Below are 17,026 nucleotides of genomic sequence, written 5' to 3' on the forward strand. Positions count from 1 at the left end.
CAGGAAGTGACTCAGAAAGAAGTTATAATCTTTTAACAATGGTTGCCCAAATATTTCCTGACCAACAACTTTTTGCAACAGGCTGCAGCTGCCCATAGATTGCCTACACTCCACATGCAACTGGCTTTCCCTAATGTCACACAGATGAATTCAACTACCCCATTTTCTCCAGCATTCCCCACGCATCTAATGCAGAGAACCTCACCTGCAAAATTAAAGCTCAGCAATGCTATGATCATGCTTAATCTACTTTTACTGCCCTTCAACTTTGAAGAAAATCACAAAGAATTCTGATCATTTTACCTTACATTTGAGACCAATGAAAGGGTTCATTGATAACTCATTGCAACTAGCAAACAAATACACCAAACCAAGTACATCAAAAAATTACTACAAAGTTTTGTAAAGACTGACCAAATAACTTTTCTCCTTAATTTCTTATTATTATTTGTAACTTCCTGGGACAGTCTCCAGGTAAGTGGATCCTCGCACCTACCCAAGCCCATTCCTGCACCATTTTAATACCTGGGCCTCAGCATAGAGTCAGTTATGACAAGATGGAAGCTCTTGGCTGAAACTCAGCAGCACCCCTTCTGTTGCACTTACCCAGTTTTTAAATTATTCCAACACGAGATTTCAGATGAACATATAGTGCAAACTTGACCCTGTTGCAATCAACAGGATCTTTGCTGGTTATTTCATGCATAGGAAGAGACACACCACAATCTAACAGTATTAGTGTTAACCCAGAAATACATAAACAGCTCCTGTCACCACAATTACAATGATACTTACGTGAGCTGGGAACTAGCAAGAGCTGCAGGAGTCAGGAGCACCCTCAAGACACAGCACTAGAGTTGAGCCTGTATTTGTGAGCCTGTAGATCCCATCAGCTGCATGGCCAGCAGCAGCCGCAGTGCCAGGCCCAACATCACCTCACCAGCCTGGCGCCAGTCACTCAGCAGCACCAGGAGGACCTGGAGACCATGCTCCGCCCCTCCTGAGGGCACTCGCATGCAGAGGACATATATGCACCTCCTCTGCTCCCTCAGCCTACCTTCCTTCACCCCATGTAGACTTTCCCCCTCAGAAAAGAAGAAAAAAAAAAAAAATCTTAAACCTAGACTCAACAAGCATCAGGATTTTGAGTTTAAAAAGCCCAGAAGGCAGAAACACTACATCACACAACAAACACCACCTCAGCCCACCCAGCTCTTTCTTTATAAAGCAGGACCATGGCCTGAAGACTGGCTTGGTTTCCAGCTGCTCACAGCTCCCTCCTGGGGAAATTGGGAGGGACCTTCACTCAGCAGCCACTCCTGGGGCCTCCCTCACCCTGCCCACAGCCCCATTTAGCCCAGCAACACCACAGCAGTGCTGGCCTCCAGCTCCCCACAGCCCTGCTGCAGGCCCCGTGGCCCAGTATGGCCTCTTAACTGACCACTGCCTTGCACGGTGGACTTGGCCATCCCCAGCTGCCACCGCAGGCCTCCTCCACTCAGGTGCTGTGGGGACAGGCCTGATGCTCCTCAAACATTATGGAGCAGCCTCTCCCACATACCTCTCTGTGTAAAGGTGCTGCTTGATTTCCACCACAGCTGATGTAAATAAGTGCTCTTGTGTAATTAAGATCCAGCTGGTGTCCTCTGTACCTTTCGTATCTTCTATATACATTTAAAAGGATTATATATGTGACTAAGATTGCTCATCACCAAGAAGCTGTAGGGGAAATGCTACAGTTAGAACTCTGGGCCTAAAATTTTACAGCATCAGAATTAAAGAAGCTGATGTCACCGCACAGACTGGCAAAACTGGAAGTTATGGAAAAAAAATAACCTCCATGAGAAAATCTGCTGTATATTTCATGGCTCATTCCCCACCATACTGCATGATACTATTGCGATTACACGTCTTATGTATGCCACCCTTGAGCTAAAGAACCAAATTTTGAGTGTCCCTACTGGGCATTTGCCGCCTCTGATGCCCGTAGCAGCTGTCCCTGAGCGCAGGGGCTCTGATGTGGCACTACAACATAAAGTGGTTCTATGGTACAAATACACCACCCAGATACCAGTGTGAGCTTGCGTATGAAACCCATTCTTATCAGATCATTTGGAATGGGGAGGAGGAGAATTATCTTAGTAAAACTTAATCAAATAATAGTTCTTCTCTTTCTCTAGCCTGAAGGGGAGACATTTATTAGATGAAAACACGAAAGGGGGGCTAAAATATATAGGTTATCCTCCTAGCCTTACTCATGCTGGAGACAGCTGCAGAAGCAGTGAGTGTCCAAGGTGGCATTTACCAAGCAGAGGCCGATCCACAGCAGAGGGATACTGACCAAAAAACGAAGTGTCTTTCAGAAAAGCAATTTCAAAAGAATCATTAGATCACACTGAGCAGGGGATCAGTACCACAGCCAGCAATGCCTCTGCTAACGGAACAGCTCTGGATGTAAGTCACTTTTAAGGACAGCTTAAAAGGTTTTGTAACCTTTATTTGAAAGATTGTAAGCCCCAATTTGCCACCAGACAATTCCTATGCCAATCTACCTTCAGTTAAGGAATAAAAATGGAATTTAAGAGATTAACATTAATGGTGGTAACAGCTAAAAGTTTTGCAAAGTATCAATAAAGAACACGACAGTGATGGGATCGAGCCCTGGTTTTACACTTGTCCCAGTTGTTATGCACCACTACCACAAGCATGCTTTGCTGATGCTGGGTAAGATGGGTCCCTGAACTTGCATCTGAGCAGATGCTGAATGGATAAATGTGAAGGGAAAGCATATAATATGGATGTAGTTTTATTATCTTCAGTCTTCCTGTACACAACTGTTTCACGTAGCTCTCTGCCACAGCCTAATCCTGGCTACTAGTCCTAATCTTTCAACCTTTGTGAGTCCTTATTACCACTAGTTCAATATATAAACTGTAACAAACCTATTAAAAAGCAACTCTGAAATTTTCAGCCTTACCAAAACACCTTTTCTCTAGCTGCCATGCCCTCCTTCTACCTTGCATCTCCCCCCTTCTTCTAATCCTGCCTTTTTCACACCCCCATGTTTGCAATTACTCCTCTCCCTCTGCACGTCACTCTGCCCCACGTAAGTGCTTTGTACTAGCTACCTATTCCCAGTTCTCTTTCAGTATGATGGCATGCTCTTACTAAATCATACATTAGATTATAGTTGCAATTGTAAATAATGCTGAAGAGAAGCTAAATAAGTTTCAGAAAATTATCCCCTCCCATCAGAGACAAAATTGGCATAGTATAGGAATTAAAGTGACTTCAAGCTGCTGAAAGTAGCAATTATATCTGTTTAAATGATAATCCAATGTTGTTTCTCTGTAGTAACCTGAAGCTTTTTACTTTGCAGTAAAGAAACTGTATTAGACACTTGAAGTGAAAAAGCGTTTGGCTTTGCAATGGCTACATTTTTAACATTGTGAATAACTAATTGAGGCTGTGGAGAATTAAGAGCCAAGTACACCTATTCTATTATTGGGGTTTCATATGTCTACTTTGTACAAAGACAAGTGTCTCTACATATTCAAAAAATCTAGATGTCAGTCACTGTTCTAGCAAAAATAACTGGATAAGTTGGTAGGTTTTGTCTATTGGAAAGAGTAATGGCAAGATCTCTGGGAAATTTTTCATTCAAAATGAAAATTCAGCTATGTTAGAACCTTTAATCCTACCATTCATATGAAAAAGAGAGAAAAAAGTCCATATGTTTCAGTTTGGTGTTTTGTAAGCAGAAGAGTTTGAGTGCTTAATTCAAAGTTACTTTTTCTTTTAAAAATATCTTTTTTAAATATTTTAAAATTATGTAAATCCACCCCCCCCCCCAGCATTTAAAATCAAACAAGATTTTTCAGGAATTTGGCCCTGAATATATATATACACACATCTGCATACATATGTGTATATATGTGTGTGTATATGTATACACACATACATAAACTAGGAAGCCAAACCCCATTATATATCAAATATAATATTCAGAAAGAAGTATAACAAAATATTACCTATATTGTCAAATACTATTATGGAACCATAAGTGGAGGTGTGGAAGTATAGAGGCCACACTAAAGGAATCTAATCTGTGCAGCATATGTAGTTGTTTACATAATTAAAGGTCATACATATTTACAGGGAAAACAAATTATGACTGTACAACTACTTCATTTGAATTGCGTGGCTTAACAATATAAATAATGTTTTTCACATTTTGTGTGTGTAGCTTCTTATTTTATAAAGGAAAATGGAGATAATTTGCTAGTGGGATTTGCCAGCAGCAATTTCCGAGCAGCGAGGAAACCTGCCCCACAGGTTTTCTGTTTCTGTCTTTATTCCTAGCCAGATCCAGTCCCCTCTCCATTGCTCCTCTCATCTCAGCTTGCCCGCAGATGGGGCAAGTCCTCTTCCCTACTGTCCCTCACTGTTCTCAACCTCTCTTGGACCCACTCTTCCCTCAAGCTCCTACTTTTCCTCTCCACCCCTCACCACTCTCTAGTCCTGGTTGACTACTTGTGCACTTGTCGCATCAATCTATACCTATATCTTCCCTGGCTCTTGTCCTGTCTTCATTTGAATCATACCTCTTCCTCCTCCATATCCCCTAGAGGGTGGTCACAGAGTATACAGAAGAGTGAGGGTCCCTGGTGCTACCTCTGCAATTTCCCAAGACAGGACAAGATAGAAGCTAGGATTTCAAGGTGGGAGAGAAAAAATCTGCTATCCCTAAAAGAGGGAAGAAGATACAGGCTTAAGTTGGAGCAAGGAAGATTCTTTTTGCCACAAGAAAACTTTCTAACAGTGCATGCTAAGGCAGGGATAGTTAAACTCAACGAATAGCACAGGGGTACTGTGGAATTGGTGCTGCTGGAGTTTTTCGGGAAGCAGTTAGACAAATACCAGTCAAATGTGACTAAGATAAACTGATCCTGTCTATGTAGAGATGACTTTCTGAGGTTCCTTTCACACCTTTATTTTCTGTGAACCTTTAGGGGATGTAGCTGTTTAGAGTTGCCAAGTAAACGTGTGCCAACTACATTTCTCAAAGGTTTGGAATATAAGCAAATATGGGTGGATTATCACAGGATACCACAAGAGATATCTCGAACTTAATGATCCTACTCCTCACCAAATTCAGAGCTTTACTCTTAAATACGGAGTGTCTTTTAAATAGGCAAAACTATCCCCTATTTCCCTATCCTCCTCAGGAAATGCTGAAATATTTTAACTGAAATTGTCTTCAAAAATATTCAGGAAGAGGTAGCCAACCAGGTGGAAATCCTAACAGTAGCAGCAGCAGCAAAGGTCTTAAGATAGGAAATACCAGGCTACTTCAATTACAGAAGGTTCTACAAGCCCTGCCAATATTTTTCCCTTGGGCTCTCACAAAATGGGGAAGCAAAGAGAGAAATATCTCACAACCTTCACAGAATCCCTTAAGCCTCCTATGTGCCTGTTTAAAAGGGATTATGAAATAAAATGGAGTAGGAAGCTTCTCAAAATTTCAAAGAAAACTCTTGGGTCAACCCCAAAATTGCTATTTTAATATTTTTTCCCATGTCTGGCTAAATTTTAAGATGTTTCCCATTAGCATAACCGTCATTCTTTGTTTTGCCTCTTCTCTGTTTGCTGTTTTTATTCACCCTTTGACTTGGAGCTGAAGAATTCATTTGACAATATAAAGTAAAGAAAGAGGGAATTTAACTGACATTAATTCCTATGAATTTCATTTGTTTTCTTTTTCACTAATCCAGGTGTACTAGCTGAATAATGCTCTGGAAACAGATTTTTGTCAAATGTCACAGCGAGCAACTTCGCAGCCCATGGGGTAAAAGAAAAAAAAAAGAAAAAAAAAGAAAAGAAAAAAAGGAAAAAGAAAAGAGAGAGAATTTTAAAACCATAATGCCCTTCATTGATTTAGAAAGCAGCATTTATTTTGTTTTGGTTGTGTTGTCAGGTACTGACTACTATGGTTTGACTGGTGCTCACTTCCCTCCCTTTCATCTTTTCATTACTGCTAGCAAAGGCATGGATGGTGGTTGGTAAAACAGGATTTGGCCTTTTCACCTTGTCTGTTTTTCAATTCAGAATGGATGTTAATGAATGCCTATTTGTAGCTAAATAAGGCTTAGTCCTTCCTCTCTTCCCCCAGTCTGATTTCTGCCTATCCCTTTTTCATTACCATCTGAAAAAATGGAAATTCTACTCCATCTATTTGGGTCTGATTCCCATGTACACTCCGGTGTTTTTTTACCATTCTGGAAATATAAAAGAGCTTTAAAATACACATAAATAAATTACTCTTACACACACTTTACAGCTGGTTTGTACTACCAGATGGTATAAAGAGGACTTGGTATAAAGTAGAATCAGGCTACTATCTCCAGGGGCTGAGCTTCTCAAAAAAGAAAAATAACCAAACACAAGCATTAAAAAATGAAAAAATAATAGCTATTTTTAATAAGATTTCTCTTTTCGGGTGCCAATTCCAGTCTTGGTTTCTCCAGAATTGAGGGATATTACATGAGAATTTTTACAGTTTGCCTTGGAGGACTGATTGGGGAAAAAAAAAAAAAAAAAAGACTAGTTTGTATACAGTATACAGTATAATTAATATCAGTCAGGATGGAGCACACTGGGCTAAATTTTAGTGTCCTTCTTTCTTGCTTTCTATGCCTTCTTGGTGCTTAGCTTGGGAGTCACATCACACAGTTCATAATTAATCAAGAACTGTAGACTACACCGGTAAATTTGCTCATGTAAGGTTTTCTGAATCTGACGGATTAAGTTTAAAAGCTTCTGGTGAGCATGTTTACCCAAATGTAACTCTGTTTAGCTCCACAGAGTTACTGGTGATGAACGCTGGTAAACAGATCAAAAAGAGACCCCAAGCACATATCCTGAACATAGTCATTTTTAACATCTGCTTGAGGTTTAGTGTGCTTTCATTTTCTTAGGGCAATATGAGGCTATTTTGCAGGGCTTTTTTTAATTTAGAGAGTAATTGAAATTCACCTACATACACTAATAAATGTCTGTTGTATCAGAAATGAATGACATCATGATACCAATGAGGTAAAAAAAAATCTCAGCACACTGGCCAGATTAAAAGCACAGGTCCTTGTGCAGTTTTTAATTCAATAAAATGCTGTGGTGCTTCATGGTCAGAAGGAAATACTCCTTCTGCAGCATGTGTTTCTACTGTGTCCTTCATGAAAGAGTCAAAGGGTACTTTACAATCCAATCCAATGCTGGATATAACCTTTTAAATAAATAAACTGTGGTTTAAGGATTTAGAAAGCACTAGATCAAAGAATGTAATCTTTGAGATCTAATAACTACGGTGATGGGACTAGCATAAGGACATGAGCAGAATAGAACAAAGGTTTGCTGAATATCCACAGTGCCTCTTGGGTTAAAATTCATTACAGAGTCACTCTAAATCCCTAGTTAGGGGGCAACCCTCAATTTCTCCTCTTGTGAAGAATCCAACGGGAACATAAAAAAAAAAAAAAACCAAACCCAGAAACCAATATATTCAGGGGAAGAAACTCCAGCCCCTTTTTTGTTGTTGTTGTTTGACTATTCAAAATCCAGGTCTTATTTTCCAAACACCCGCCAATGAGTCCATTGAGTCCATTGCTCACTCCTCCAAGATTTCAGATGCAGACTCCAGATTTTTGCCTACACCCACTCTCTCAGACTCCTACTCTCTAGGATTAACTGAGTGGAGCTGGAGAATTTTTTTTTTTTTTTCCAGCTATATGTGTCTGTATTCTGTTGAAGCCAGGTAAGATCCAAGACTTTAATATCACATAGTTTAACGCACAATACAGTGCTCACGTGAGCTTCCCTGCTAAGTCTGTGGGGATAGTTGTGGATGTGCTTAAATGGTTTCATGATCACCCTTCAAATAAGCAACAGCACGAAAACAAACAATCCAAAAGATAACTGTGTTCAGAGCCATTGCAAACCCTCACACACTGTTTTAGAGCAGTACAGTTTGTCTTCTGTCAGGCTTTGAAATTGTGAGCTTTGCTCGCCAACTTGCACACACAGGTTTTCTTGCCTACTTTGGTGAGAAGCCGGAACAGGTGGTGACTACCGCATCCAAACTCTTGGAAAAATCTTCTTATCTTTCTTTATTTCCCACCATGGGCATTACAAGGCACAAATCATCACTTCTGCCTACTATTCAACCAGCATCTTGTCAAATCTGACTGCAAGATTAAGCTTCCCCAATTCTGAATTCAATATTGCAACCCTAAGGATATAAGAACCAAGCTGGAACATTCTGGTTTTTGGGGTTGTTTTTTTCCTCTTAATGGACAAAATTGTTTCAGCTCCAAGATCAGAGTTTGCCCTGACTATAATGATAAATCATCATGAATGACACTAAGTGAAATGAGTTTGATGTTCTCTGCTTTATTCTTCCACATTAGAAGCCACTTTTACATTTGCCACAACTTTCAACCTTTCCTCCAAAAGACTGGGAGCTTCTTGTTTGCAGATATTATTTCTGCTTTGCATAATCCATTTGAAGAATGTGAAGCACGTTTTGTACACAGAAAGGGAAGCACAGCGAAGGGAAGGTAAGACTTGCGGCCAGGAGTCCTGCGATACCGGTTTGTTTCCTAGAGCAGCATAATTCTCCTTTATTCCAGATTATTTTATTTCATTTAAAACAATTTTCACAGGAAATCTTACAATTTTTCCTTCATTAACAATGTCTGAGGAGGAAGAAAAATATCAAATGAAAAATTTCCCCTTGTCTGCTTCAGGGCCTAATCCTGCCTTTGAAGAAGACTGAAAACATTCAGGCCTTGCTGGAACAGGGTGCTACCAAAGCAAGCCAGTGGGAAGTCCAGGACTCTGGAAGCATTTAGCACTTGGCGGCATCTGGTTCCAGCACCAACAGCTATAGCCATCACGACAGCATCTCAGAACTGCCAGATTTAAAGAGTACCAGTTATTTGCATCTTTAGGCTGTTTTTATTTGTAAAGCTGATTTGGTAACAATCAGACACCGTTCTCTATTGTTATAAATTGAAAAAAAATAATCACAGCCTTTAGTGTGATATACTATGAATAAATGGATGATGGTAGTTTACCATTGATTGGATTTTAAATCATAAGCTTGAGATAAGGATATGAATGTTTTAGTCATTAATATTGTTGCTTCAGTCTTAGTTTATGCTGCAAATCCCCCCCCCCCAAAAAAAAAAAAAAAGATGACTTCCAGAAATAGGCTAAAGCCTCCAACTTCTAAAAATCAGACCTTTTATTCTGGTAAAAATCCTCCATACTTCACTGCACATGAAACATGAGCAAAGCTCAAGTAAAAGCTGAGTTAGAGCTTCACAAGTTGGCTCAGTTAGTGGAAAAGCAGTTACAGATGTAAACAGTTTACTGAAAAGGACAACATTCTGATACAGAATTATCTCTTATAATACGTCTAACAGCACCTTCTCTGTAATACTATTAGTATGACTTTCACTAATCTGCCTGTAAAAACCTCATGCTCTGTTATTTTCTATTGCTTGAAAGTCTTGTTTCCATAGCAGGGGGTGACTAAAAAGCCACTTTTTTCTTTTACTGGTGCGCTTATTATATTTCCTTTTTGGAAGTGCCATTACACAGCTGGATTGTGTCTTCTAAACGCACGTGAGTCCAACATCCTTGAAAGAGCTAGAAACTTGTAAAGTAAAATTTACTTGATGGAATCAGTGACTGAAGTAGCCTGAAGTTCCTTTCTGATATTTTTTTTTCTTTTGCTTAAGGACCTGTTTCTCTTTACCATGTCCTTCCCCATCTGTGCATTCAGAGCCCCATCCTCTAAAGATCTATGGGAATAGATCATGTTTAGCCAGTAGTTTAGGTAGCACTGGAAATACCACAGGATCAAAAATTACTCTCACAAGTAAGATTTTGCAGCACTGCTTATCAAATTATTGGATTTCTTTTACAGTAAGGTGTTACAGGAAAGCCCATCAAGACAAGACCCATGTGTTTTGACAAGAACAGCTGTGTCCTACCCTGTAAATCCTCATTCATGTGAGCAAAGGGCATAGGACAGCTGTGCAACTACACCTGAGAGCCAGATCCTCTCCTAAGGTTCTCGTCTCTGAAACACATTTCCTCAACTTCAAGTATATGCACCAGTGTTAATGACATCAATTGCTATTACTCATGCGAGTAAAAGGAAGACTATGCATAAAAGTTTGTTGAACCTAGTTTTTCTATAATATAGTATAGCATATACAAGTTGTACCACACAGAAGGAAAATACAGGCTTATTAGTAACTACAAAATGTTTTCTAAATAGCTTAAGAAAATTTAATTTATATCATTCACCATGTAAGGATGGCTTGGAATAAAGATTTTTTGGGTCATGTCTTCCCCACCCCCCTTTTTTTAATCAACTTTCTCCCACTACCACTTTTAAAAATGGCTGGAAATTTAGAACAGTCTCTTGATCTTCAAATTTTTCTTTTGATCTAACGGTTAGATAAAGCTCTCCTATGGAACAGCACTACCAGTCAACAGAGAATCAGCAGCAAATATCAACAACTAATCTTTCTCTTTTGAAGAAATAGTCCTACATATCACAGAGGTTTCAAAGCCAACGATAAAACAAAAAGCCTGAAGCTATAGTCCATTTACCTGTAGCCCTGACATCCTCAAAAACTAAAAGTGTTCAAGAGCCTTGAGTTACAATCTTTAATCCTAATAGTCAGTTCTAATTATAAACGACTTTGCATTGCAATTATTTAGCTAGTATTTAAACCACACTTTGTTGTATTTATTAGCAATGACAGTTACTCAATAGGCAAGTTGGACCAGATCCTGCAAAGTGTTATTTACGTGAAGAGTCCCACTGAGTTCAGTATGGTACTGTGCACCTGAAGATTTAGCAGCTGCAGACTTCTTATATGGGCTTAAGTGATTTGCTGACCAACTTTTAAGTACACGCTTGAGTCCTGTTAACTTTAATGAGAGATAAACACGTATGTTCAGAACTGACTGATCTGAGGTTCTTCCTGCCATTTTTTACAAATTCAGAGAAAGAAGCAGCATTACAAGCAAATGTCACCAAGAGATGTAAATCACAGGAAAAAAGAATATTTTTCCATGTCCTCATCTAATGTTGAAAATGCTATATATAATTTGTCCTCGATTGTCCTTTTATTTTCTTCCATTTGAGTTGCAGTTCAGATCAGAGAAGGAAAAGAAGAGTCTTCTTACAGCTACAGGTCAGTGTAAGATAAGAGGCTCAGCACAGTCACTTCTATGTACTGTACATACAAAAGTGTCCCAGATTGGTATTTAGTTTATCAGTCTGGAATCTGGGAAACACAGCAGAGGTACTTGAATGTAAATGCATTGCCAAAAGATAAAAATCTACATCACTGGACGAGTGTCGCTTGCCCAGCAATTTAAAGGTCATCTGACACACTTCATTTTTCTCTTACAATTACAATAATAGTGAATATACGGAGTGTAAATCACAGCTTTTTAAAGATTTGACCTCTTAATTGGCCTGACCCACAAACACATAAGACAGCAAAGTACCACAGAAAAGAAAAAAATGAAGAAATTCAATAAAAAAAAAATTACTAAAGATGTTTATTTGAGGGCTGATTTCAATTAAAATCTGATTTTGGTGTGAAAACAAAAAAAAATATCTTTTTACACATGAATGAAAATGATAAAAATCCATCTTTTCTGCTGTAAAAACAAAAGTCAACAAAGAAATGCATTCTTTTGCTGGAATCTAGGCCTAGGACCAAAGAATTTACATATATTAAATTAACAAGATCCAAACTCCTCTACAACAAATATTTATACTGTGAAATATTACAGCCACATTCCTGCATCTCCTTACAATAATAATTCTTAAGGACACAGTATACTAGAGAGCGTATAAAACAGTGCATTTCTGTGGAGATGGAATGCTTCATTATCAGAGTACCAGCTTGTTCATAAATATTAAAAAATATGTTTTTGAAGTTTTCCATACATGATTCTTATTGTTTACATTGTCTCTCTACTACTGAAAACAACAGTCAGTGTGTACCTGTCCATAAGTCACCCTCTCACAGTCTCAAACTGCAGAAAACAACTGCTGGTGACTGTAAAGGACAACAATGTCTGCGCTGGACAAACACTAAGCAGACAAGGGGACAAGTAGTCTGACCTTACTTATGCATGTAGTCATGCTTACAGTGATGGGTCTAATTCTTGCTAGAGAGAACAGGATTTGTCCCAAACTGTAGACAAAAGGGCACAATTCCTTGCTGTATTATAAAAGTGGGTCTTAAATTTTTGTGTATGATGGTTCTTTTCTGTTTGTGTATGTTCTAGGCACTTCTGTATATTAGATTAGAGATGGAAATGGGTATTCCAAGAGAAAAAGACCTTCCCTACTACTACTACAAGAATCACTTAAAGATTACTCAAGACAAACTAACATTATAGATCTGATCTTCCTCTGCTAAAAATTGAACTCCTGGATATGTGTTTAGCTGTGTTACAAAACAACACTGACAACAGACCAAACTTCTCAAAAGTGACCCATGAGTTACAGAACTAAATGGCTTACCTGAAACATTTACCCCCCTGCTCTTTTGTTGTTAATTGTGGGGGGAAAAAAAATAAAAAAAAGCAACAAGCTAAAATACAGAACGGGAAGACCCACCTTGGCTGCAGCAATGTATCAGTCTCATAAATTGGGCTTCAGAGCAGAACTCTCTATGGGAAAAGAGCGCATGTTTACCCTTGCATAAATAGCTTTTACTAGGTGATGAGATCACATGGAGGGTACCATTGAAATATAGAAAATAAACACAGTTAAAGGTAGAAAGAGAACTCAAACATAGCAGTAACAACAACAAACGCCTGCTTATTTGAAGAAGAATGTTACCTAATTTACTTCCTCTCAGTTTACAGAGACCTAATTTAAGCTGCCCTCCACACACACACCCCCTCCCCTTCCCATTTTAGTATATTTGCAAGAACCAGTGAACACAGAAATGTGCAGCCAGCCCGGGCCCTCAGGCCGGTGGATCAAGATGGCAGGCTGGCCTGGGCTCCCCTGGGGATAGCAGAGCCAGAAGGGTGATTGGACACAGTGACCTGTCTGCATGAGATGAGACAAAAACAGGAGGGCTGTAATGCTGATGAACTAACCTGTCACTCACAAGCTCAGGTCTGAAAAAAAAAAAAAAAAAAAAAAAGATGGGGGAAAAAAGGAAAAAAGAGAAGAGAAAGGTACAGTACAGATTTTAGAAAGCATACAAGGTAGAGAAAATACAGCATAATTGGAATAATTAGATGACGCATTTAATTACCTGTTCATTTTAGATGGGCTTAGTATATATAAGGAACATGGCATAAAAATCCAGGTAATAGTTTCTATAAGAGCAAAACACATTTGAAGAAATAACGGGCATTATGGTTCAGCATGCAAGGAAGGATGCTACAGACTATTGCTGACAGGGATCAGGGTTTCATTCCAAACACTCCAGTTATGAATCAAAATCACAATGAGCAATGAGCTTCTAGATCTTGACACGCCAGGCAAGGAGGTTGTTCTTCAGAGTACTTGCTTGTTTAATTGCTTGCTTGGGGGAGGAAAAATCCAGAGGGAAGGTACACAAGCAATTCCGCACCTTGGAGCCAGTACACCCAGGTGCTAGGTAATGGTAGGGATTGTAGCTCTCTGCCTACCATTGCCATCACCAGTGGGAGCCACTGTGGACACTGGTGCTTGGAGACAGATGAAATCAGGAATATTAAAAAAAAAAATAAATTGGAAAATGCATTTAATGATGACCAAGTACCTGGTGTTGAAAATGCCTTTAAATCAGCATGCTCCTGCTATTACTTTTGTGTTGTACACAGACTAGTGTTTGAACTACAAATAACTGCTAGTGTTTCTGATCTCCATCAGAGCAGAGATATACATGTATAGTTTGGATTTTTAATTAGGCAAGTTCACACTCCATTAGCAGCAAACAAGACTGAATTTAAAGCTACATCTGCAGAATTAGTCAACCCAAAATTTAGTTCTCACAGCTGGAGAAAAATACAATTCTGAAATAAAAAGGCCAAATGATAAACATTTATTTAAAGTTTTTGCTTTCGGAGCTTTGAAAGTTAACAAGGACTCTTAAGAACTTTTTCTAAAACAATAGTGTCAGGAAATGAACGCTATCTTCTAAAAATATACACATACTGAATATGCAAATCTTTATTATTTATCAATACTAAATATAGACTTACAGTGTGGAAAGATTTTATGGCATAGGGTTTGTCTTTTGATAGTTATTTTCTCCTGTCAGCTGAGTATTAGAGTCCATAGAGAAAGTCTATTTCTATTTTCAGAAATGTATGGTAATTATACTGATTGCTCTGTGCTTCCCAAGTTTTAAGTAACTCTTTTATTATAGAACTAGAAAATTCATCATTTTCATCTGAAAAAAAGCAAACCCATTTTGCTCTGTCTTCCCATGTAGCTAATGACAATCAAACACTGAACAATTAATCAAAACCAAAACATACTCGAACATTTTGTGGATTTATGAACACATTTGGATGTGCACACTTACACATATGACATGTAAATATGCACACATGCAGATCTAAAAAAATGTTTGGAACACCTAACATATTAAGTTGCAAAATAATAATATCCATAAAATCTGACATAAAAACCCCAAAGAAGTTAGTCACCTAAAATAGTGAAATGTATTTTTCTTTGAAGTACATGCCCTTGTTATTGATTTTTAGGAAATGAAATACACTAACACACAATATAAACATTTTTCCAGACATTCACTGAACTTTTTTTTAATTGATGAAATATGGAATGTTACACACAGAAAAAAAAATACTCCTACCCTTTCCTGCCTCAAAACCACTTTCTAAGAGCTAGTGAGCTTTAAACATAAAATAGCTAACTTACACTTTCTTACATGCCAAAGCAAAAGTTACATTAAAGAGATATTACAAGCTTTGAGATTTATCAACGTTTCAGGGTACATTTTCTGTTAAGTGTACTTGCTCAAAACCTTGCCATTGTATCTGCCTTAGAATTACTAAATATATTTCTTTAAGACTGAACAAGTTTACACAAAAAGGTAATTAATCCGCTCTAAAATACGTATTTTCAGACAATGTAATACTGGCAAGCATGCCCCACTTTTTACATATAAGCCAGCCTAATAGAAAGCTGTTAATGTTTGGGGGATTTTTAATAAAAAATGTATTTTCTATTTTTAAAATATTTAAAGCAATAAAAGTCTGTGGTAAACATGGTATTACATATTTGACATTTTCCGCCCAGAAATGCATTACTGTGTACGATGGTATTAATAAACCATGTGCTTTGAGGGACTTCTGTGCTTTGCCGTTAATTTAGTTGAAAACAGTGTGTAGGATGCATATTTTTCCACCATTGTATCAACATATAGGAAACACAAATACTATGTCATCACCTCAGCAGCATGCGTTCACTACACTGGAAACATATGCAAAAAACCACAAACTTTTGAGAGTTCAAAAAATAACCTTTGCCAGAGACTGATTTACAAGTCAGTGGTTAATGAGAAAGTGTTGAGCACTTAAAATTTTGTTAGAAAAAGAAAAACAGACACCCTCATCCGACTCCAGCTGCATTCATAGGAAAACAGCTCTCCCTGTACAACAGGACAAAATAATTTAATTTCTTTCCTCACTTCAGGTTATTATTTGAAGCAAATGAAAAGACAATGATTCTTCTCTCTTCTGGCTAAAGCTAGAAACAGCACGGTTAAAACACACACATAAAATCTACAGACTTATCAGAAATCACAAAACAGAAAGAGAAGGACTCACTGACCCATTTGGAAGACAAAGACGACAAAACGGAAAAGCTCTAAAAATCAGCTTGTGAGGCCTTTGAGAGATATTCTTCTGGCATTTCATCACAGCAGCCCCAGACCAGTTCACTTCCCTGGATACAGGGAGGGAGAACTAAATAGAGCTGTTTATTAAAGCTGTTGTGCTGGATTGCATTAGGAAGCACGAGCAGACCACCTGGACCTTTCAGATTGTGGCAGTGTTTAATTTGCAGTCTGCCCCTCTGCAGCAGCGAAGACTACTACATTTACCAAGCTCAATCACACATTATCTGGGTTAGGAGTAAAAGAAGAAAAAAGAAAAAGAAAAAAAAAAATCCACAGCCTGTAGTACAGGAATAGAGTCAATATAGAAATAATGAACAGTATTAGAAATAGAAAGCAACTCCCTAGCAAACATAACACTTTAACTCCTCACTTCTTCTACTTCAGCACATTTAAACAAAATACAACGGTAAATTAAGAAATAGATTGATTTGGCAAAGCTCAGACTAAATTATAAACTGGGTTTATTAGAAGAAAAGCATGGCATTTTAGGTTTAACTAGTGATTCCCTGGCCAGATTATTGTGGTTCTTTTGCCTTTCTCACTTTCAGTACTACACTCACTGGTAGCTGAAGATACAGATAGAAAGATGGTACTGTAAATATGAATTATGTGAATCATATGGTTAGACCCTTGTGGGAAAAAAAAAAAATAAAAGGGGAGTTGAGAAATGGCTGACTCCATACCTGACCAATTACAGCTTGCATGGTCCCTGTGTCCTGCTGAGCTGAAAGATCGCAATCCATCATATGTAGTCTTTGAAAAGGAGAATGGGGGTTTCTGGCATGCATCTGTCAATCAACTTCTGCACTCACAACCATCACCAAAAGCAAGGGAAAAAAAGTCAAGCTGCTCCACCAAATAGGATGAAACAGTCATGTGACCTTCAGCACACTCACACACATACATACTTCCATACAACGTATGAATTTTCTGCAGATATGAAATGACATTGACAAATACCCAATACCAAGTAAATAAAGTGAGACAAACAGCTACTCACCAAAGACAAAACACTTGCTGTAATCTTCAGCCTAAAGATTTAATAAACCTAAAAGGTA

General features: G+C 38.3%; 1 protein-coding gene across 1 annotated transcript in view; it reads right to left on the reverse strand.

The window, feature by feature from the left end:
* POU6F2 (POU class 6 homeobox 2) overlaps positions 1-16,756 on the reverse strand; it is a gene marked incomplete at both ends in the record, with an annotated part of 321,727 nt that extends 304,971 nt beyond the window's left edge. The window contains one exon of the mRNA XM_082479713.1: positions 16,652-16,756. Within this exon, the coding sequence (XP_082335839.1) occupies positions 16,652-16,756 (105 nt within the window). The remainder of the gene's footprint in view (positions 1-16,651) is intronic.
* Between the last annotated feature and the right edge of the window lie 270 nt (positions 16,757-17,026).

The sequence above is a fragment of the Vanellus vanellus genome, assembly GCF_965231255.1.
Source record: "Vanellus vanellus genome assembly, chromosome: 2".
Lineage (NCBI taxonomy): Eukaryota > Metazoa > Chordata > Aves > Charadriiformes > Charadriidae > Vanellus > Vanellus vanellus.